The sequence below is a fragment of the Schistosoma haematobium genome, chromosome 5, assembly GCF_000699445.3.
Source record: "Schistosoma haematobium chromosome 5, whole genome shotgun sequence".
NCBI lineage: Eukaryota > Metazoa > Platyhelminthes > Trematoda > Strigeidida > Schistosomatidae > Schistosoma > Schistosoma haematobium.
In genome coordinates, this window is record NC_067200.1 from 5150672 (window position 1) to 5165935 (window position 15264).

Consider the following 15264-nt stretch of genomic DNA (forward strand, 5'->3'; position numbering starts at 1 on the left):
ATTTACAAAATGAGCTTGTCAGGCATATCTCCACAAGTATCTTACCAAAACGAATTGGAATGTACTATAACAGAATGAAGCTTTTAAGTTAGGACACAGCACTGTGGTTTCAACGGGCATCTATGCAAATCAATATGAAACATAAACCAGTTGATCAAGTGAATAGCTAAACAGCATCACAACACAAGCAAATAACCAAATGAAGGATGAATATAGAAAGTACATTGCTGACTAACATAATTAAAATTTAATTCTTCGGAAAAAAAATATATGAGAAAAATCGATATATTTAATCCATAAATACCGATTTACCTCGATAAACCATATGTCAACAGAACGCTTACCAATGGACATTCTCGATGGTTTCATCAAATGACCATGTTGTTAAAGAAATTGGATTATGATGGACTTCTGGAGAAAATAAATCTACAAAGGAACTCAAATAAAACTGCGTATTTAGAATTCATTAAGTATTTTGAGAGTTAAGAAACGTTAATATGCCAAAACTTCATGAAGTTTTAATTTGTTTTATTGTATAAGAAAACATTTGGTGACCTTGATATCTATAACGATTTTTTGAGAAAATTTAAAAATGAACAAAAATTGTCAAAACAATTTTTATTATTTAGTGAGCTATTCGGAGTGAAGATTGTAAATATCATCTCTATAAATAAAGCATGGATTATTCGCGAGTCCCCGATAGGGCTGTTAAACTTTCTGAACTACTGGATCTAGCTCTTGGAACACCTGATGTAATAGTTATAATATAAATCATAAATTTATTTTAGCCAGGGTCGGTTAACTTCGGAATATTGTATATCATTTTATCATATATAATAAAGCACCTCAAACTCAGCGATGTGGAGCCAGATGTGGAGAAACCTTCAAATGAACCACGGTCACAGAATGAAGCAAAAATATCAACTTCTGAATTGGCCCCAAATATATTCCATAATATTCAAGTAAGATTGGATTTATAAGTTTCACTTTTTTATCGTAAAATTTTATACTTGAGGTCATTCGACTACCCTTAAGGAGCTTCTTATGGAGCCATTGTACAGCTGTGTCAGTTATTAAAATCTTCCTTAAGTAGTCATATACTGTACAATTAATCAAAATCGGCTTCTGAATAAATAATTTTCGGCGAGACTATGGTTTACGGATGAACCATTCAGGTATAAGGTAACAGGTATTGGGCTTTGGCGCAAAATTCAGTAATCCATTTGAATAAATAGAGTTTTAGCATTGTAACCGATGTCAGTTCGTGATGAAAAACCTAAATCTAATTCCTAGCCCTGACCACCAAATGTAAATCATAATCCGAAATACTCACACTAATTTATAACCCACATTTGGTCCTAGTTGTCAGGTGGACACTCTACAGGTCAGTCTAGCGTCGCTCAAAGATTGCCCATAAATTACAGTCCCACCATATTTTCTTCGAGCACATTTTTAATTAAAAAAATCAAATCAGCTCTGTATACTACACAATAAGATGGATATTTTTAGTACACATTATCAACCAGATATACGGATAATATAATAACATAATAACATATAATTCACCACTTTTAGTAGATATGTATAATATTCTCTACTACAGTTTATGATTATAACAACTTCCACCCACATCAATGTATTATTAGTAAACGAAAGTCAAACAGGTGTCTTAATTCGCTGTGAATACACTTTTTTAGGGCGTGAATAACTAAATTATACTAAAGTTTTAGATCTTAAATATTTGTAGACGGATGTTCAGTCAATAAAATGTTCAGTTTTCAGTATCAAATTAAAATATTTGAATTCCTACTGAACCGAATAGTTTATTTGACTCACTGTTTAAAACCGCATCGTAAGAAACAAAAACGGAGACATGATAGCATAAATATTTTGTTACGGCACACGTATATGAATGGTCAAAAAATTTATTCTAATATCTGCTTAACTTGTTGTTATTATATCTTCCCATGTCAATGTCAAGAGTCCTCAGAAATTAGCTTAAATCACAAAAAATTCTTCATATATCCCTTTTTGCTTTACAAGCCGTAGGTATTTACATTTGTTAAATAACTGTCTGTTCAAAGTAGATTTTAGGGGGTTTGAATTTTATACGGTTGTTTAAACTTGATTTTTGAATGCTTTGTGTTGCGTGGTATGCTTTTACAATAAATATCATTGTTTTCCGTAGGGGTAAAGTATAGGAGAAGTAACGTAGGATTAAGTAGCTAGCTCAGAAGTAGCAGATTAGATTAGATACCTGTAACTATGAAATGATATCAAGCGGATCGTAACCCGGATTCGCTATCCTCTTGGCATTAAATTTCTAACAGTTCAATGTCTCATAAAGTGTTAGCACATTCTGAATCGGTACTCATAAATATTTTACAGCTTAATTTTACCCAAGCAAAAACTATTCAAGTAGATTTTAACTAAAGTTTTATGTTTAATAAATAGTTTACGACTAGAGTTAGTTTTATTCACAATATTTTCTTATAAAGTAGTTCAATATCCCTTTGAGAGAAGATAATAATTTAATAGGAATTTTGTGGCTATTTTGTTATCCGACGCCAATTCTTCAATCGCAAATCAACAAATATGATTGTCAATCAAACCTAGGATATTTAAATGATAGACCATCTTTTTATCCACTCAAAATCCAATGATGCATACCAAATAGTAGTTTTATTTAGGTCTAAAAGAATTCTAAATGCAGTAACTTGAACTGATGGGCTAATGCATTAGGTTTTACCCTTTTTCAACCAATTGGCAATATAACAAGCTTTTTGAGGAAAAAATCAAACAATACCAAGATGATAATCGAAATAAATAAGAACTTTGAAATGTGAATCAAAATTCATTTCAACACTCACCTTATGCTCTACCAAATATTCTATAAGACAAAAGCTGGACATTTATCCAATATTCTTTGAATAAGAAGACAATCATACATTGTACTTCATATTAATGAACTTAGATTGGTAACCAATTCAATGTTGTTTGAATATTAGTGCTAAATGTATTTAGTCTGGAATATTTACAATACACTCACTAGTCCAAATGACCAATAGTTAAAATTCATCACTATTTAATGTTGGGCAGTTTGGAGTGAACAGCAAAACGATGAGACAAGTATGATAGGTACTTCGTACTATAAGATGGTCCGGTCCTTCTTCTCAACTTTTATCACACTCCCAGTGTGGTGAAAGTAAACTCGAATATAGTGAACTGTCAAATTATTTTATGGGAAACCACACATTGGTTTTGTAAAATACGAAAATCATACATTGGACGCATTATTTGCACATTTTCCTTGAGTCATCTTTTATATAATCTATCATTCTTCTTGTTCCAATGTTATTCCGATTGCTCTCTGTTTTTCTTCATGTTCTCTTTATTTCAATCTTTTGCTTTCAAGCATTATGCCTCCAATTTATGCTAATTACTACTTATATCTGTTCATCATCATTGTATAAAGTAACAAAGCATTTAGACTTATTCAGTCTCTTGATAAAGAATCACGAATTTTCATTGCAAACCTCAATACTCTTGTGACTATATTGTCAAATAAATGACCCTACCAGATACATATAACTTTGATGTGCACTTTTATAAGCAATTGATAATCATTCCTTGATAAAGGATCAAAATAATATTGAATAGCAGAAATGATGACTTTTGTAAATAACGCTTCTTAGATATCAATGATACTTTTATCATCAGAAATTTCGAAAATTGGTTGAAACAGTAAAATAATATTCATTACCTACTAACTTATACTTTATACGACTAGTTAGTCTCATTACGATATACTAAGTCAGTGGATAGTTAAAAACTTTCATGCTTGTTAAAAATAACTTTACAGGTCAAGAACAGCTAAACTGTATTACTTTTGTTAAAACTAACAGAAATCTAAAGCTTTTTTTACTACTGACAAATCATGATAACAAAGAGTAGTAGATAATAGCCAAAACATCTTGGCATATACGACATTGGTCACTACGACGCTATCAATCAATTGCAAATATGTCCTAACTTAAAATGTCTCTTCAATCGTTTTGTATTTACAGTTTGAATAATGATGATTTTTCATTCAGTTTAACATTGTATAGTTAGGAATATATTGACAATATTTAAAGTAGCGTTATACGATTCAACGGTTACATGACATCTGTAAGCTTGAAAGAAGAATTTCTAAGAAGTCAACTTGCTGATAAAAATATCTATCCGATACTTTCTATTGTACAACTCATTTTTAATGCTCTGTAGTGACCTGCTTTTATCAAGAGAATGCGATTGGTTTAATGGAAACAATCATTATTATAACCATTTGTACCAGTGATTATTTTGCTGTACTTATTTGTTTGACTGCACTAAAGACATCCATTATTCCTGCTTTTTTGTTGTGACCTCGCGCGAATTCGGTTACGTTCAGTAACCAAGCTTGTATCCTGGCACGATCTTGGTATTCTTTCGATACCACGAGATCGCCAGCAAACATATATCGACTACATCCATTAACTGCCTTCTGATATTTGGCTTCCGGGGGATTTTATCGATATTCTGTACGCAACCTTCTTTTAGTGGTGTTCATAGTCTACCGCGACTCGACACCACGCTACAGCTCAAACCAAGAGGTGGAAAAATGAAGTGAACCCAAAATAAATTAAAACTTAATTGTTTTCTTGATCTAATTTTAAGATCTTAGATAAATATGATTAAGTAATCGTATTGAAAGTTATTTTACGCTAATTAGTGTATAATGAAGGTGGGACTGTGCTACATTATTAACAGAATGATTCAGAATTCATAAGAAATATGTTTTTATCAGTATGGGATTGTGAAGATGATTATGTTTTTTATTAAGATCATAAACCGATTGATGTTAAACCATTATTGAAAACCTGGAGGTACTGGACGACGGTTTCATCCTATTGTGGGCCTCCTCAGCGTTGCATATTCACGATCCCGCTTGTGGGGTAAAACAGACGTCCAGTGCTTCCAGGTTTTCAGTGATGACCTAAAATCAATCAGTTCATGATCTTGCTGTGCTAATGAGATGTGACATCTTGGACCGATGCATATATGTGCCTGGTCCTACATTGTAGCTGACTGACTTTAGTTCAGTCATCAGAAAACATTGAATTATCTTATGAAATTGCTCACAATCGACGTTCTTTTGTTGAAACGTTCTGATCCTATAGTTAACTGCTTGAATATCTTACTGAAGATCTCTAGGATTATAGCTCTGAAAAGCCTACATGATTTGACAGACGTGGTTATTTATTTATTTAATGCAAATTTATGAATGGCTCTGAGATACTTTAAATATAATAGAAATTTGTATAAATTAAATAGATCAACAACTAACACACAACAGTACAACAGTTTTACATTGTTGACTATTTACATGCGGTTGAAGAAAGGAAATAACTGTAAATAAACGTTGTTATGTGTATAGAACAAGGTAACCAATATAATAGATTTCAGTTATATGGTTAAATGTTAATGGTAACTAAAAATAACAATGTTGGTGAAAAACGAATAGAAAACTGTTTGAGATTATAATTTCTAACAGCTGATTATTGTAACCAATGGTTGGAGACTCTGAGTGACCTAACTTATAATCGATCACAATGACGTTGGTGTATACACTCTCTGTCCTCCCTTAAGCTAAGAGATTAAAATCACTTCATATCTTTCTTTCTACGAGCCATACCCTTATACATAATCTTTCTTTTATATTTCACTACCATTGATTTAACTACTTCTATGAATCCGATGTTCATGTTGTTGTGCCGATGACCGATGCATATATGTACCTGGTCCTACGTTGTAGCTGACTGACTGACAATAATCTTGATTCTGATTACTTTGAGAATGTTTCATTTTTTATGATAAAAATGATCTTTACTTTCATAACGAGGTTGATTTGATGATCTCCCTGATTGTAATAATGAATTAAGCAATTTTAAAGGTTCTTCAGTTCCCTATTGTTTAATAAACCTCATATACCTTTTTTCTTGTAACTATGTAGATAAACCTTAATGGAAATCGACTGACAACTGAAAAGCAGACTGATAAACTGACTACTAACATTTAAGATGATGTATTTACCCGGATACTAGAATGATGTCTTCTGATATGATTATTGATTTAACCACAATTTTATTCCATAACTTCTAGTGTTTTCGAATTTTCTTCTAATGTGTGTTGTGATTATGTAGCTTGCCATCGTTGTCCATTACATTACATTCATTTGTTTTTTTACTTTTGAGGAAGCTTAAGTTGGTGAAATGCCCCTTACCACAGTTCTATATTGTAAGTGATAGAGTTCTCATCTCTTTGTGTGATCCTTTGCAAGAGTGTAGTGCAGAGAATTCTGAAAGTTCAAAATCAGAATCATGTTAATAATGAACTGTATAAAATTCAACACCACATTGCCCCTTAGAATGTATCACATTGCTGGCGTGTATAGTATTTGGTGGCATCATTAGTAAAGACTCACGTGAATCTTTATGTAATCAATGTAGTTAACCCAATTTGAAGTTTGAATATGTCATTTAAGTAGCAAGTAAGATATTACTGGGAACCTTAAACTAAACAACATCCCGTCATCTACTGGACATTTCCATCACTAAGAACAATTATTTCAACACAAATTCAATTTTAATCAAATTATTCAAATACAATCATAATGAATTAAGTTTAAATTTATTACAATATGGACTTACTTACTTACACCTGTTACTCCTCGTGGAGGAGTACAGGCCGCCCACCAGCACACCCCATCCAACCCTGTCTTGAGCGATCCCTCTAAGCTCTTCCCAGTTGTTATTCATCCTTTTTATATCTGCTTCTACTTCCCGGTGTAATGTATCCTTTAACCTTCCTCTTTTCCGCCTCCCTTCAGGATTCTGAGTTAGCTCTTGCCTCTTGATGCAGTTTGGTGATTTCCTTATTGTATGTCCCATCCACTTTCAACATCTTTTCTCAATTTCCTCTTCAGCTGGAAGATAGTTTGTCCTTTCCTACAGAAGGCTATTGATGATGGTTTCCGACCAATGAATGTTGAGTATCTTACATAGACAACTATTTATAAATACTCGTACCTTGTTGATGACGATTGTAGTAGTTTTTCAAGTTTCATCTCCATACAGTAGAACTGTCTTGACGTTCGTATTGAAGATTTTCACTTGGATATTGGTTGACAGACAGTTGTTTTAAATTATAGATGTTCTTCAATTGTAGAAATGCAACCCTTATTACAATATGAAGGCATTTAAGAATAGTAACCTTTCAAATCAAACTCAATAAATGATAATCATTCAACCTAACTATTTGGAATTCATAAACAAATAATCGATAGATTACCCATGTCTAAAACTAGTACATATGTACTAACTAACATATATATGTAAACAAGTAAACAAGCTTGATGAAGTATACAAAAGAAACTATTACATTCAATAGTAAATAAGTGAATGAATATATAAACTATTGTTTTGATGATGATAACCAATGTTCTTGTAACAAATTATGTCACTTTAATAGATACCATAATAATATACAAACAAACAAAGAGGGATGTTGGTTGTTAAAATACTCCTTTTTTTAATTATTAAATGACTTAGTTCAACTGAATTTTATCAGAATGGGGGTTAGTGGAGATTGTAGTAATTTTTTATAGTTGAGTTCATGAGTCGATTTAAGCTAGAGCACGATTGAAAACTGAGAAGTACTGAATGACTGTTTCATCCTAGTATGGGATTCCTCAGCAGTAAACATCCATGGTCTCCACAAACCCCCATTCTTATGATAATAACAATCCTTTTCTCATTATTGATTGGCTTTCAGATGGATTTCATGGAGTTCTAATGAAAAGTCATGAATAGTGGAGTCTAATCTATGTCGGATAGAGACAATTACCTACCTTAGACAATGGATTGATGTTTTCGCGAGATCATAGATCGATTGAAGTTAGACATAAACACCGTTGGATGCCTACCGGCTCAGTGGTCTGAATAGTAAGTGTTCGCGCGCGAGACTGAAGATCCTGGTTTTGAACCTCATGTGCGGAATCGGGGATGCGCATTGCTGAGAAGTTTCATACTGGGAAGAAACGCCCGTCTAGTTCTGTCAGGTTTTCAATGGTGATATAGCTTAGATCGACTCATTAATTCAACTATTAAAATTTTATTTCAACAATTAAGTTCAATAATACCGATAATTTGGTTTGTTTGATCTTTAAATGTATAGTTATGTCTTTTAGAAAAGCTGCAATTGTTATATTTGAAAGTACTAAATTCCAAAACTTTACAGGTGAAGCATCAAAGACTTGTCGGTAGATGAGTTCTTGAGGTTTCTGATAAAAAATGGTGACTAGTAGGAACTTTGATCATATGCAGATAGCTACAATAAATTGTGAATTGACTAGCGTTTGCGATCAGTACTATTGAATTCTAACTTAGCATTCCAAAAGACACACTCTTACATTGAGCATTGAAGTGTTCCGGCTTTTGGTTGGTTAAATATCACTTGACTTATTCGCCAATCAGAATGCGACTTAGACAATCTTCGCACTGTGCCAAACCAATGACGTGTTGACCGGTACGATCAACCTAGAGTCCTTATTAATTGTTTTTGTTTAGCCCTGCCTGTTGAGTCCAGAACACCGATATCAGCTCTCACTATATGAATCATATATTTTAGACATACTTGGTTTATATACAACCAAACTAGACCACATCATACCATAAAATGAAAATGAATAATTATACAGGATCAAGCCAAAAGTGGTTGTGATTATGGGAATTTGTAAGTAGTAGATTGTGAATTGCCCGAGAATAGCAACTTGTATGATAGTAGTGAATAGGTCAAATAAATGCTTATGATAAAAGGATTATAAATATATACACATAATCTAGTTACTTAACAGTTATACAATAAGAATATATATGATAACAGTCCATAAATAGTTCTCAGAATCTGATATACGCTAGGATATAACATGAAGGTTTTGAATTTGATGACTAATAGGCTCTTGGGAATTTCAATGTCTCATTTTTTTAAAAAAATTATCAGTTGAATAATCTTCAACAAAACTAATATATCAGTATGGGGTTTTGGAGATTATATTAAGTTTTTGATTGAGATCATAGACCGATTAATGTTAGACCACCATTGAAAACCTTGAAGTACTGGATGGCCGTTTCGTCCTATTAGGTACATTAGAATTTATGCATACAAACAAAATCTCCACAATCCCATACTGATAATTACCATATACTCACTACTGAGTAGCTTTGTGAGGGATTTCTCAGAGTTCTAATGAAAAGCCGTGACAATTCGAACAAACCCGTGTCGGGTAGAAATAGGTATCTACCTCAGTACAATGGAAGATGGTCACGCGATTCCGTGGACCGGTCGACGTTACAAATTAATACCGTTGGATGCCAGCTCAGTGATCTAGTGGATTAAGCGTTCGCGCGTGAGATTGAAGGCCTTAAATTTGAATTTCGCTAGCGGAATCGTGGATGTGCAATCCAAAGGTGTGCCACAAAAGGACGAAATGGCCGTCCAGTGCTTCCAAGTTTTTCAATGGTGGTCTAACATCAATCGGTCCATGATCTCAATCAAAAACTAATATACACTGAAACTAATTCAGTTTGAATAGTGTAAACACATACATATACACACTTGATTGATTACTTCAATATCATATTACTAATGTATTTGAATAAAATCAAATAAATTACTATTGTGAATGTAATTGTTCCATAATCTTCATCTTTATTAAAATGTATGTTTGCATGTCAAATGTGAAGTGTATTCCACTGATTAAGTTGTTGTTTATCAGATTACTCGTTTTTGTTATTATTTTAGTAACTATGGTGAAGTATAAGAGTAAAATTGAAATTATTTTAACTAAAAGTTATATGTGATTTTATGTATTTCAGTAGAATGTTTTTTTCAGATGACTTTAACATTGAACGAAATGAATAATGTAACAGATGGATAGATAACCCTAATGGGTTGGTGTCTGATGAAATGTATGCACGGATTCAGAAAGCTCGTTTAGCTTTTGCCAACTTGCGTCACCTAAGACGAAGGCTAGCTATTCTTCTATCAATTAAGGGACGAGTATACTATGCAGCAGTTTGTTCTGTTCTACTTTAAGGCTGCGAAACGTGGCCATTAAGAGTAGAAGGTACTGGAGAAGATACTCGTAAACTACTAGTATTTGACCACAGATGTCTTAGAAATATTGCTGGCGTCTGCTGGGATCACCGGGTAAGTAATAGTGAGGTTAGATACATGGTATTAGGATGATGGTAAATCAGTTGATGAGGCTGCGAATCTTTATAGGTCACCTGTTACATTTGCCTGAACACCGATTACCACGAAGTGCAATGTTAACCGGTGTTGAAGATGGTTGGAAGAAAGTTAGGGGCGGTTAAACCAAAACGTTGCATCAGTGCTTGAAATCACTAACTTCTAATCTGAGTCATGTTGGCAGATGCAGACTACTTGGTTGGCGTCCGCGTGACTATCGTAACCACTGGTTGGAGACTGTGTGTGACATGGCTCAGAGCTGATCACAATGGCGTCGGTGTATACACTCTCTGTCTTCCCTTAAGCCGTGAGATTAAAATTACTTTATACCTTTCTTTCTAATTCTTTCTTCCTGCATTATATCCTCATATACAACTTTCCTTTTAAATATGAATATCATTAAAGTAACTACTTCTATTAATTTGGTGTTCATCTTATTGTGTTAATCAGGTATGGCAACTTGAACCGATGCATATATGTATGCCTTGTCCTACATTATAACTAACTGATTAAGATCTTAATCTATCGAAAAGTAAAGGATCAATAATGTTTATTTTTTTGTTCATATTTCATGTATAAGTATATCATTTTCTGAAATTAAAACTTATTCTTCTGACTGGTAACCATATTGTACAATTGACTGTAGCCTATCGTAGAAGTGTCTTCATTGTAGCCGTTGGTAGCCGCATAGGATTGGATGATGTTCATTGAAATGCCCTCTTTCTTTGTTTTGAAGGAGGCTTTGATTATCCTTGGTCCATGAGATTCCCATCCTATAAGCGCACTTTGTGCTTGTTTGGACAGCATCAATGCAACTCCTTGTGTATGTGGGGCATTTTCTCCTTCATGACCGGAGTATAACAGAAGCTCTCCTGGTGCTAGTCACTGTTGTCCAACTTGCGTCCAATGTGTTTCACTGATCCCAAACACCTCCAGGTTGTATCTCCTCATTTCTGCAGCAATTTGGAAGGCTCTCCCAGTCTCCCACATTGTACGAGCATTCCATGTACCTAAATAAATGGTTGCTCTGGTTGTCAGAAGGGGCATTGGCCTCGTGACTTCCGAAGGAGCTCGGCTTTCGTCATGAGGCGTCATAACTCTTCTAAATGAAGACCTTCTGACTCCCAGGGCACAGTTGAAATGGTTTGAATAATTTTTTCTGGTTAGCATTTTTTTAGCGGGTTAGTTTTCTACGGGATGGGGTCGCTAACCCATGCCCAACCCTCCTCCTTTATCCGGGTTTCGGACCGTCAGTAGCCCTCGGAGGGACTCCAGGAGGAGTTATGTTGTACAAATGGATACACAATCACTTCATATCATTTCAGAGTGGCATTTATCAATCAATATTGTTTTCATTTTCATTTTCATAATTGAAAATTCATTTATAAACTTATATCATGCTTATTGCATAGAAGATTTCGAATGTTTCTTTCATTAAACACCATTTCTTTTGAAGCATATTGTGAACAAAGATCAATTGGTGATTGATTGTCAATGAACAAGATCTTTGTAAAATACTTTTTTGACACATCTTCTATTAATTGCCTTTTTACATACTTTATCTTTCCCTTATTTCTATTCTCCTTCATTCAATCTTTTTTTTCAACCATTTTTTTTGTTGCTCCCGAGTATTCAACTTTAAATTGATGTTACATACTACTTATATCTATCAATATAAGTAGTATACAACACAGATGGAATATAACACTCGTTTTTTTTCTTTTTCTTCTTATTCAATCAAATTTTCAATGTTTCTTTTCATGTTTCTACAATTGGAACTTATTTAGAGAATAGTCATGAATAATAATAATAATGATGATATAGAGGAGGGAGGTTTTTGTTTTGTTTCACTAAGTGAACTGACTACATCAAGATAACACTCAAGGTATGATCATTTGTGACTTGACATTATGAAACATAAAATAGAATAAATTAAATGAAAAAAAAAAACAAAAAAAACTAATCGATAGTTGTAAAAGTCATCTGATTACTTCAACGTATTCATCAATGGAACAATAATGGTCTATTCATTCATCTTTTAACCAATAAGGTATTATAGGCTTGAATTACACTATCAATATATATATGATAGTTTAGGATTAATGAAATAGATTATTCACAGGGTTTTTATATCTTACACTTAATGTAGGATTTAATCATTAGTTGTGCTAAAAACAAATGATCGTTGTAAACCTACCAATTTATTACTATTACTTTTTTATTTGGACACATACATACTGGTACAAGAGGGCACCAGATACATATGCGACACAAAAACCCCATTTGATTTATGTAAGAGCTATGATACTGCCCGTGTGCCCAAACCGAAGCAGGTGGTTTTCTTAAGGGGCCACATCCGGAGCCTTCGACCTAAAGGTGGAGCATCGTAAGGAGATGCAGTCCCATGATAGCCGGTGACCAACGATTAGTTCATACGCCATTTGTTCCCTCAGGGTACTGGAGTCCATGTGCACCATTGGTTTGGAATCAGGGTTTTCCCACTCCCCTAAGTGGACTCTCCATGACCACCAACCCGGTTAAAGCTCCAGGCATTCGCTTTTCGTCCTCTCAATTTCGTAAACAACACCCCCGCCACGAGAAAGCAGTGAGTAGGACTTCTCTGGCAGGGGCTATATAGGCATGGCCATGTGGGAGCATTTTGAGAGGGTGAGCGGACTCTCTCCACTCTCGGACGTATGAGGGCATTCGGGGGCAACCCACCAATGTTGTATTATATGTGTAGTCTCCGATGATTATCATTAAAATGAATGCTTTAAATATTGTCTACTCATAAGTCTACTTCTGTTTGATTATGTTTTTGAGAAAACTGAGACAAAGTGACCTGGTATTGTTTGCTTGTATCTTTCTGTTAATGGTGAGGACGAAAATTGATTAGTCACATTGTTGGCATATGTGCATCCTGTACGAACTGCCTTGATATTGTCTCCATTTACAAGTATTATAAGTAAAGATGAATAGTGATTAGTAGTGGAATACAGGACGTGCGTTTTGTCCTATTTCAGACTCATCGGTTGGATGTACCTACATCTCAGAATTAACGTTCACTTTGGGACTCAAGCACATTACTGATTGCTTCAAACACCATCGTGTTATCCACTTAGTTACAGAGTGCTTATAGCCACTTGCTTATGCAATATGATAAAGTTTAAATTCACTTAGCATTGTTCTACTTGAATCTTCTCATCGATGATTAGGACTATAATTGATCTATCTTTTATTGACATATGTATATTCTGTGCATATTGCTTCGATATTTCTGATGAGTCCGAATTAGGACGAAACGTGAGTCTTAAATTCCACTCTTAGCCATTATCCGTCTTTACTTCATAGAATGTTTTCTTCATTCATTCATTCAAATGGTATACTTATATATAAAAGTAATAGTATTCCTTGTAATCACCATCTACTATCATCTTCATAGATTGTTATTTGATTATTTTATTATAGAAAAGATTAACAACTATTGAATCTCAATTAGCTTTATTGAATTCTTTACCAAATAATCAAGATATTATTGGTTACATTGATAATGATATGCATAATAAAAAGAATAATAATTCATTAGATAATTCAAATGATAATTATAGAAAAGTTACTAATTTATGGCAAACTGTACAAACTAATAAACGTTTAGATGCTACAGAAGAAGGTCTTCATCGAGTAAGTTCATCATCATAATAATAATGATTTATATATGTTGTACTTTATCATTTCTATTATGAATAAAGATCATACAAGATCATGGATCTATGGAAGTTAGATATTTACAGTGTTGAATGCTGGCTAACTCAATGATCTGAATGTTAAAAGTTCGTTCACGAGATCAATGGTCTTGAGGTTTGAGTCATGCATGCAGGATCGTGGATATGTACTGTCGAGGAGTCCTATAGTAGAACGAAACAACCATTTAGTGCTTTCAGGTTTTCAATAGTGATCTAGCTTAGATCGACCTATGAATTCAAGTATTACTTACTGTAATGTTGATCAAGTACAAATCATATAAAACGTATTGTATTCACTTATTTACTTAGACTTATTTTGACTAGTAAACAAATTCTCATCTACCATCGTTGTGTTCCTAATTGCATTGACTGAATTACACCTTTCATGTTGAAATACAAAGATGTATACCGCGTGACTACAGTAATAGTGTGTGTTGGAGTGTTATTAAATCTTCATTGGTATTAGTCTTTCGTGTTTTTACTTTACATTGGAGAAAGTTTAGTGATTCCTGATCCCAAGTATTCAACAACAGGATCGGATACATAACAATGACGTTTTCATATCAGTGATATCGGTCATTAATGGAATTTTAATGTTGTTTAGTTGAATGTATTGGATAGAAAATCCTGTTTCACTTGGATTTCATGCTAGTTGACATTCATCATCAAATTTCACCTGAAATCTTGAAGGAATTTATTATTAAAGTGGGATTCTAACTTACGTCATTAAAATTTACAGCGTGAAGTATTACCATTGAACTATATGTTTTTGTATTAATCTTTTGTGCAACTAAACTATTTACAACTGACTGATCGCCAAGTGATCATATTACAGTGTGATCGATATAATTCGATCACTAATTACTAAGTGGACAAGACAAAAATAGTATTGTAATTTTAATAATATCCGCTGTTTATTGATGTATTTAATCAACTCAGGATCTCTCACGCACATTGCGGCAAGCACAAAAGGTTGTGTATTCAACCCCTGCTGGCATTGGAGAGACAATGCTACCCAAAAGTCCCATACTCGGACAAAAATTCTTTCCAGTAGTTTCCTGGTTTTTATGAATACTTGACTAAAGTTACTTCGTGATGTAAAACTATAAGACTTCAGTAACGGATTTTCAGAAATCTTAATTTTGCAGAAGTTTACAATTCAGACCAGCATCAACTGGAATACTGACTT

The 15264-nt window shown here is 33.7% G+C and overlaps 1 protein-coding gene across 2 annotated transcripts in view; it reads left to right on the top strand.

Annotated features, from left to right (window-relative positions):
- The first annotated feature begins 527 nt into the window (after positions 1-527).
- The window catches only part of QRICH2_1 (Glutamine-rich protein 2), a 104579-nt gene continuing 89842 nt past the window's right edge, over positions 528-15264 (top strand). The window contains exons 1-3 of one of the 2 annotated variants that reach the window (XM_051217352.1): positions 528-752; positions 789-962; positions 13801-14013. In XM_051217352.1, the coding sequence (XP_051064742.1) occupies positions 678-752; positions 789-962; positions 13801-14013 (462 nt within the window). In that variant the 5' untranslated portion in view covers positions 528-677. The remainder of the gene's footprint in view (positions 753-788; positions 963-13800; positions 14014-15264) is intronic. The other variant, XM_051217353.1, reaches the window with a different exon arrangement.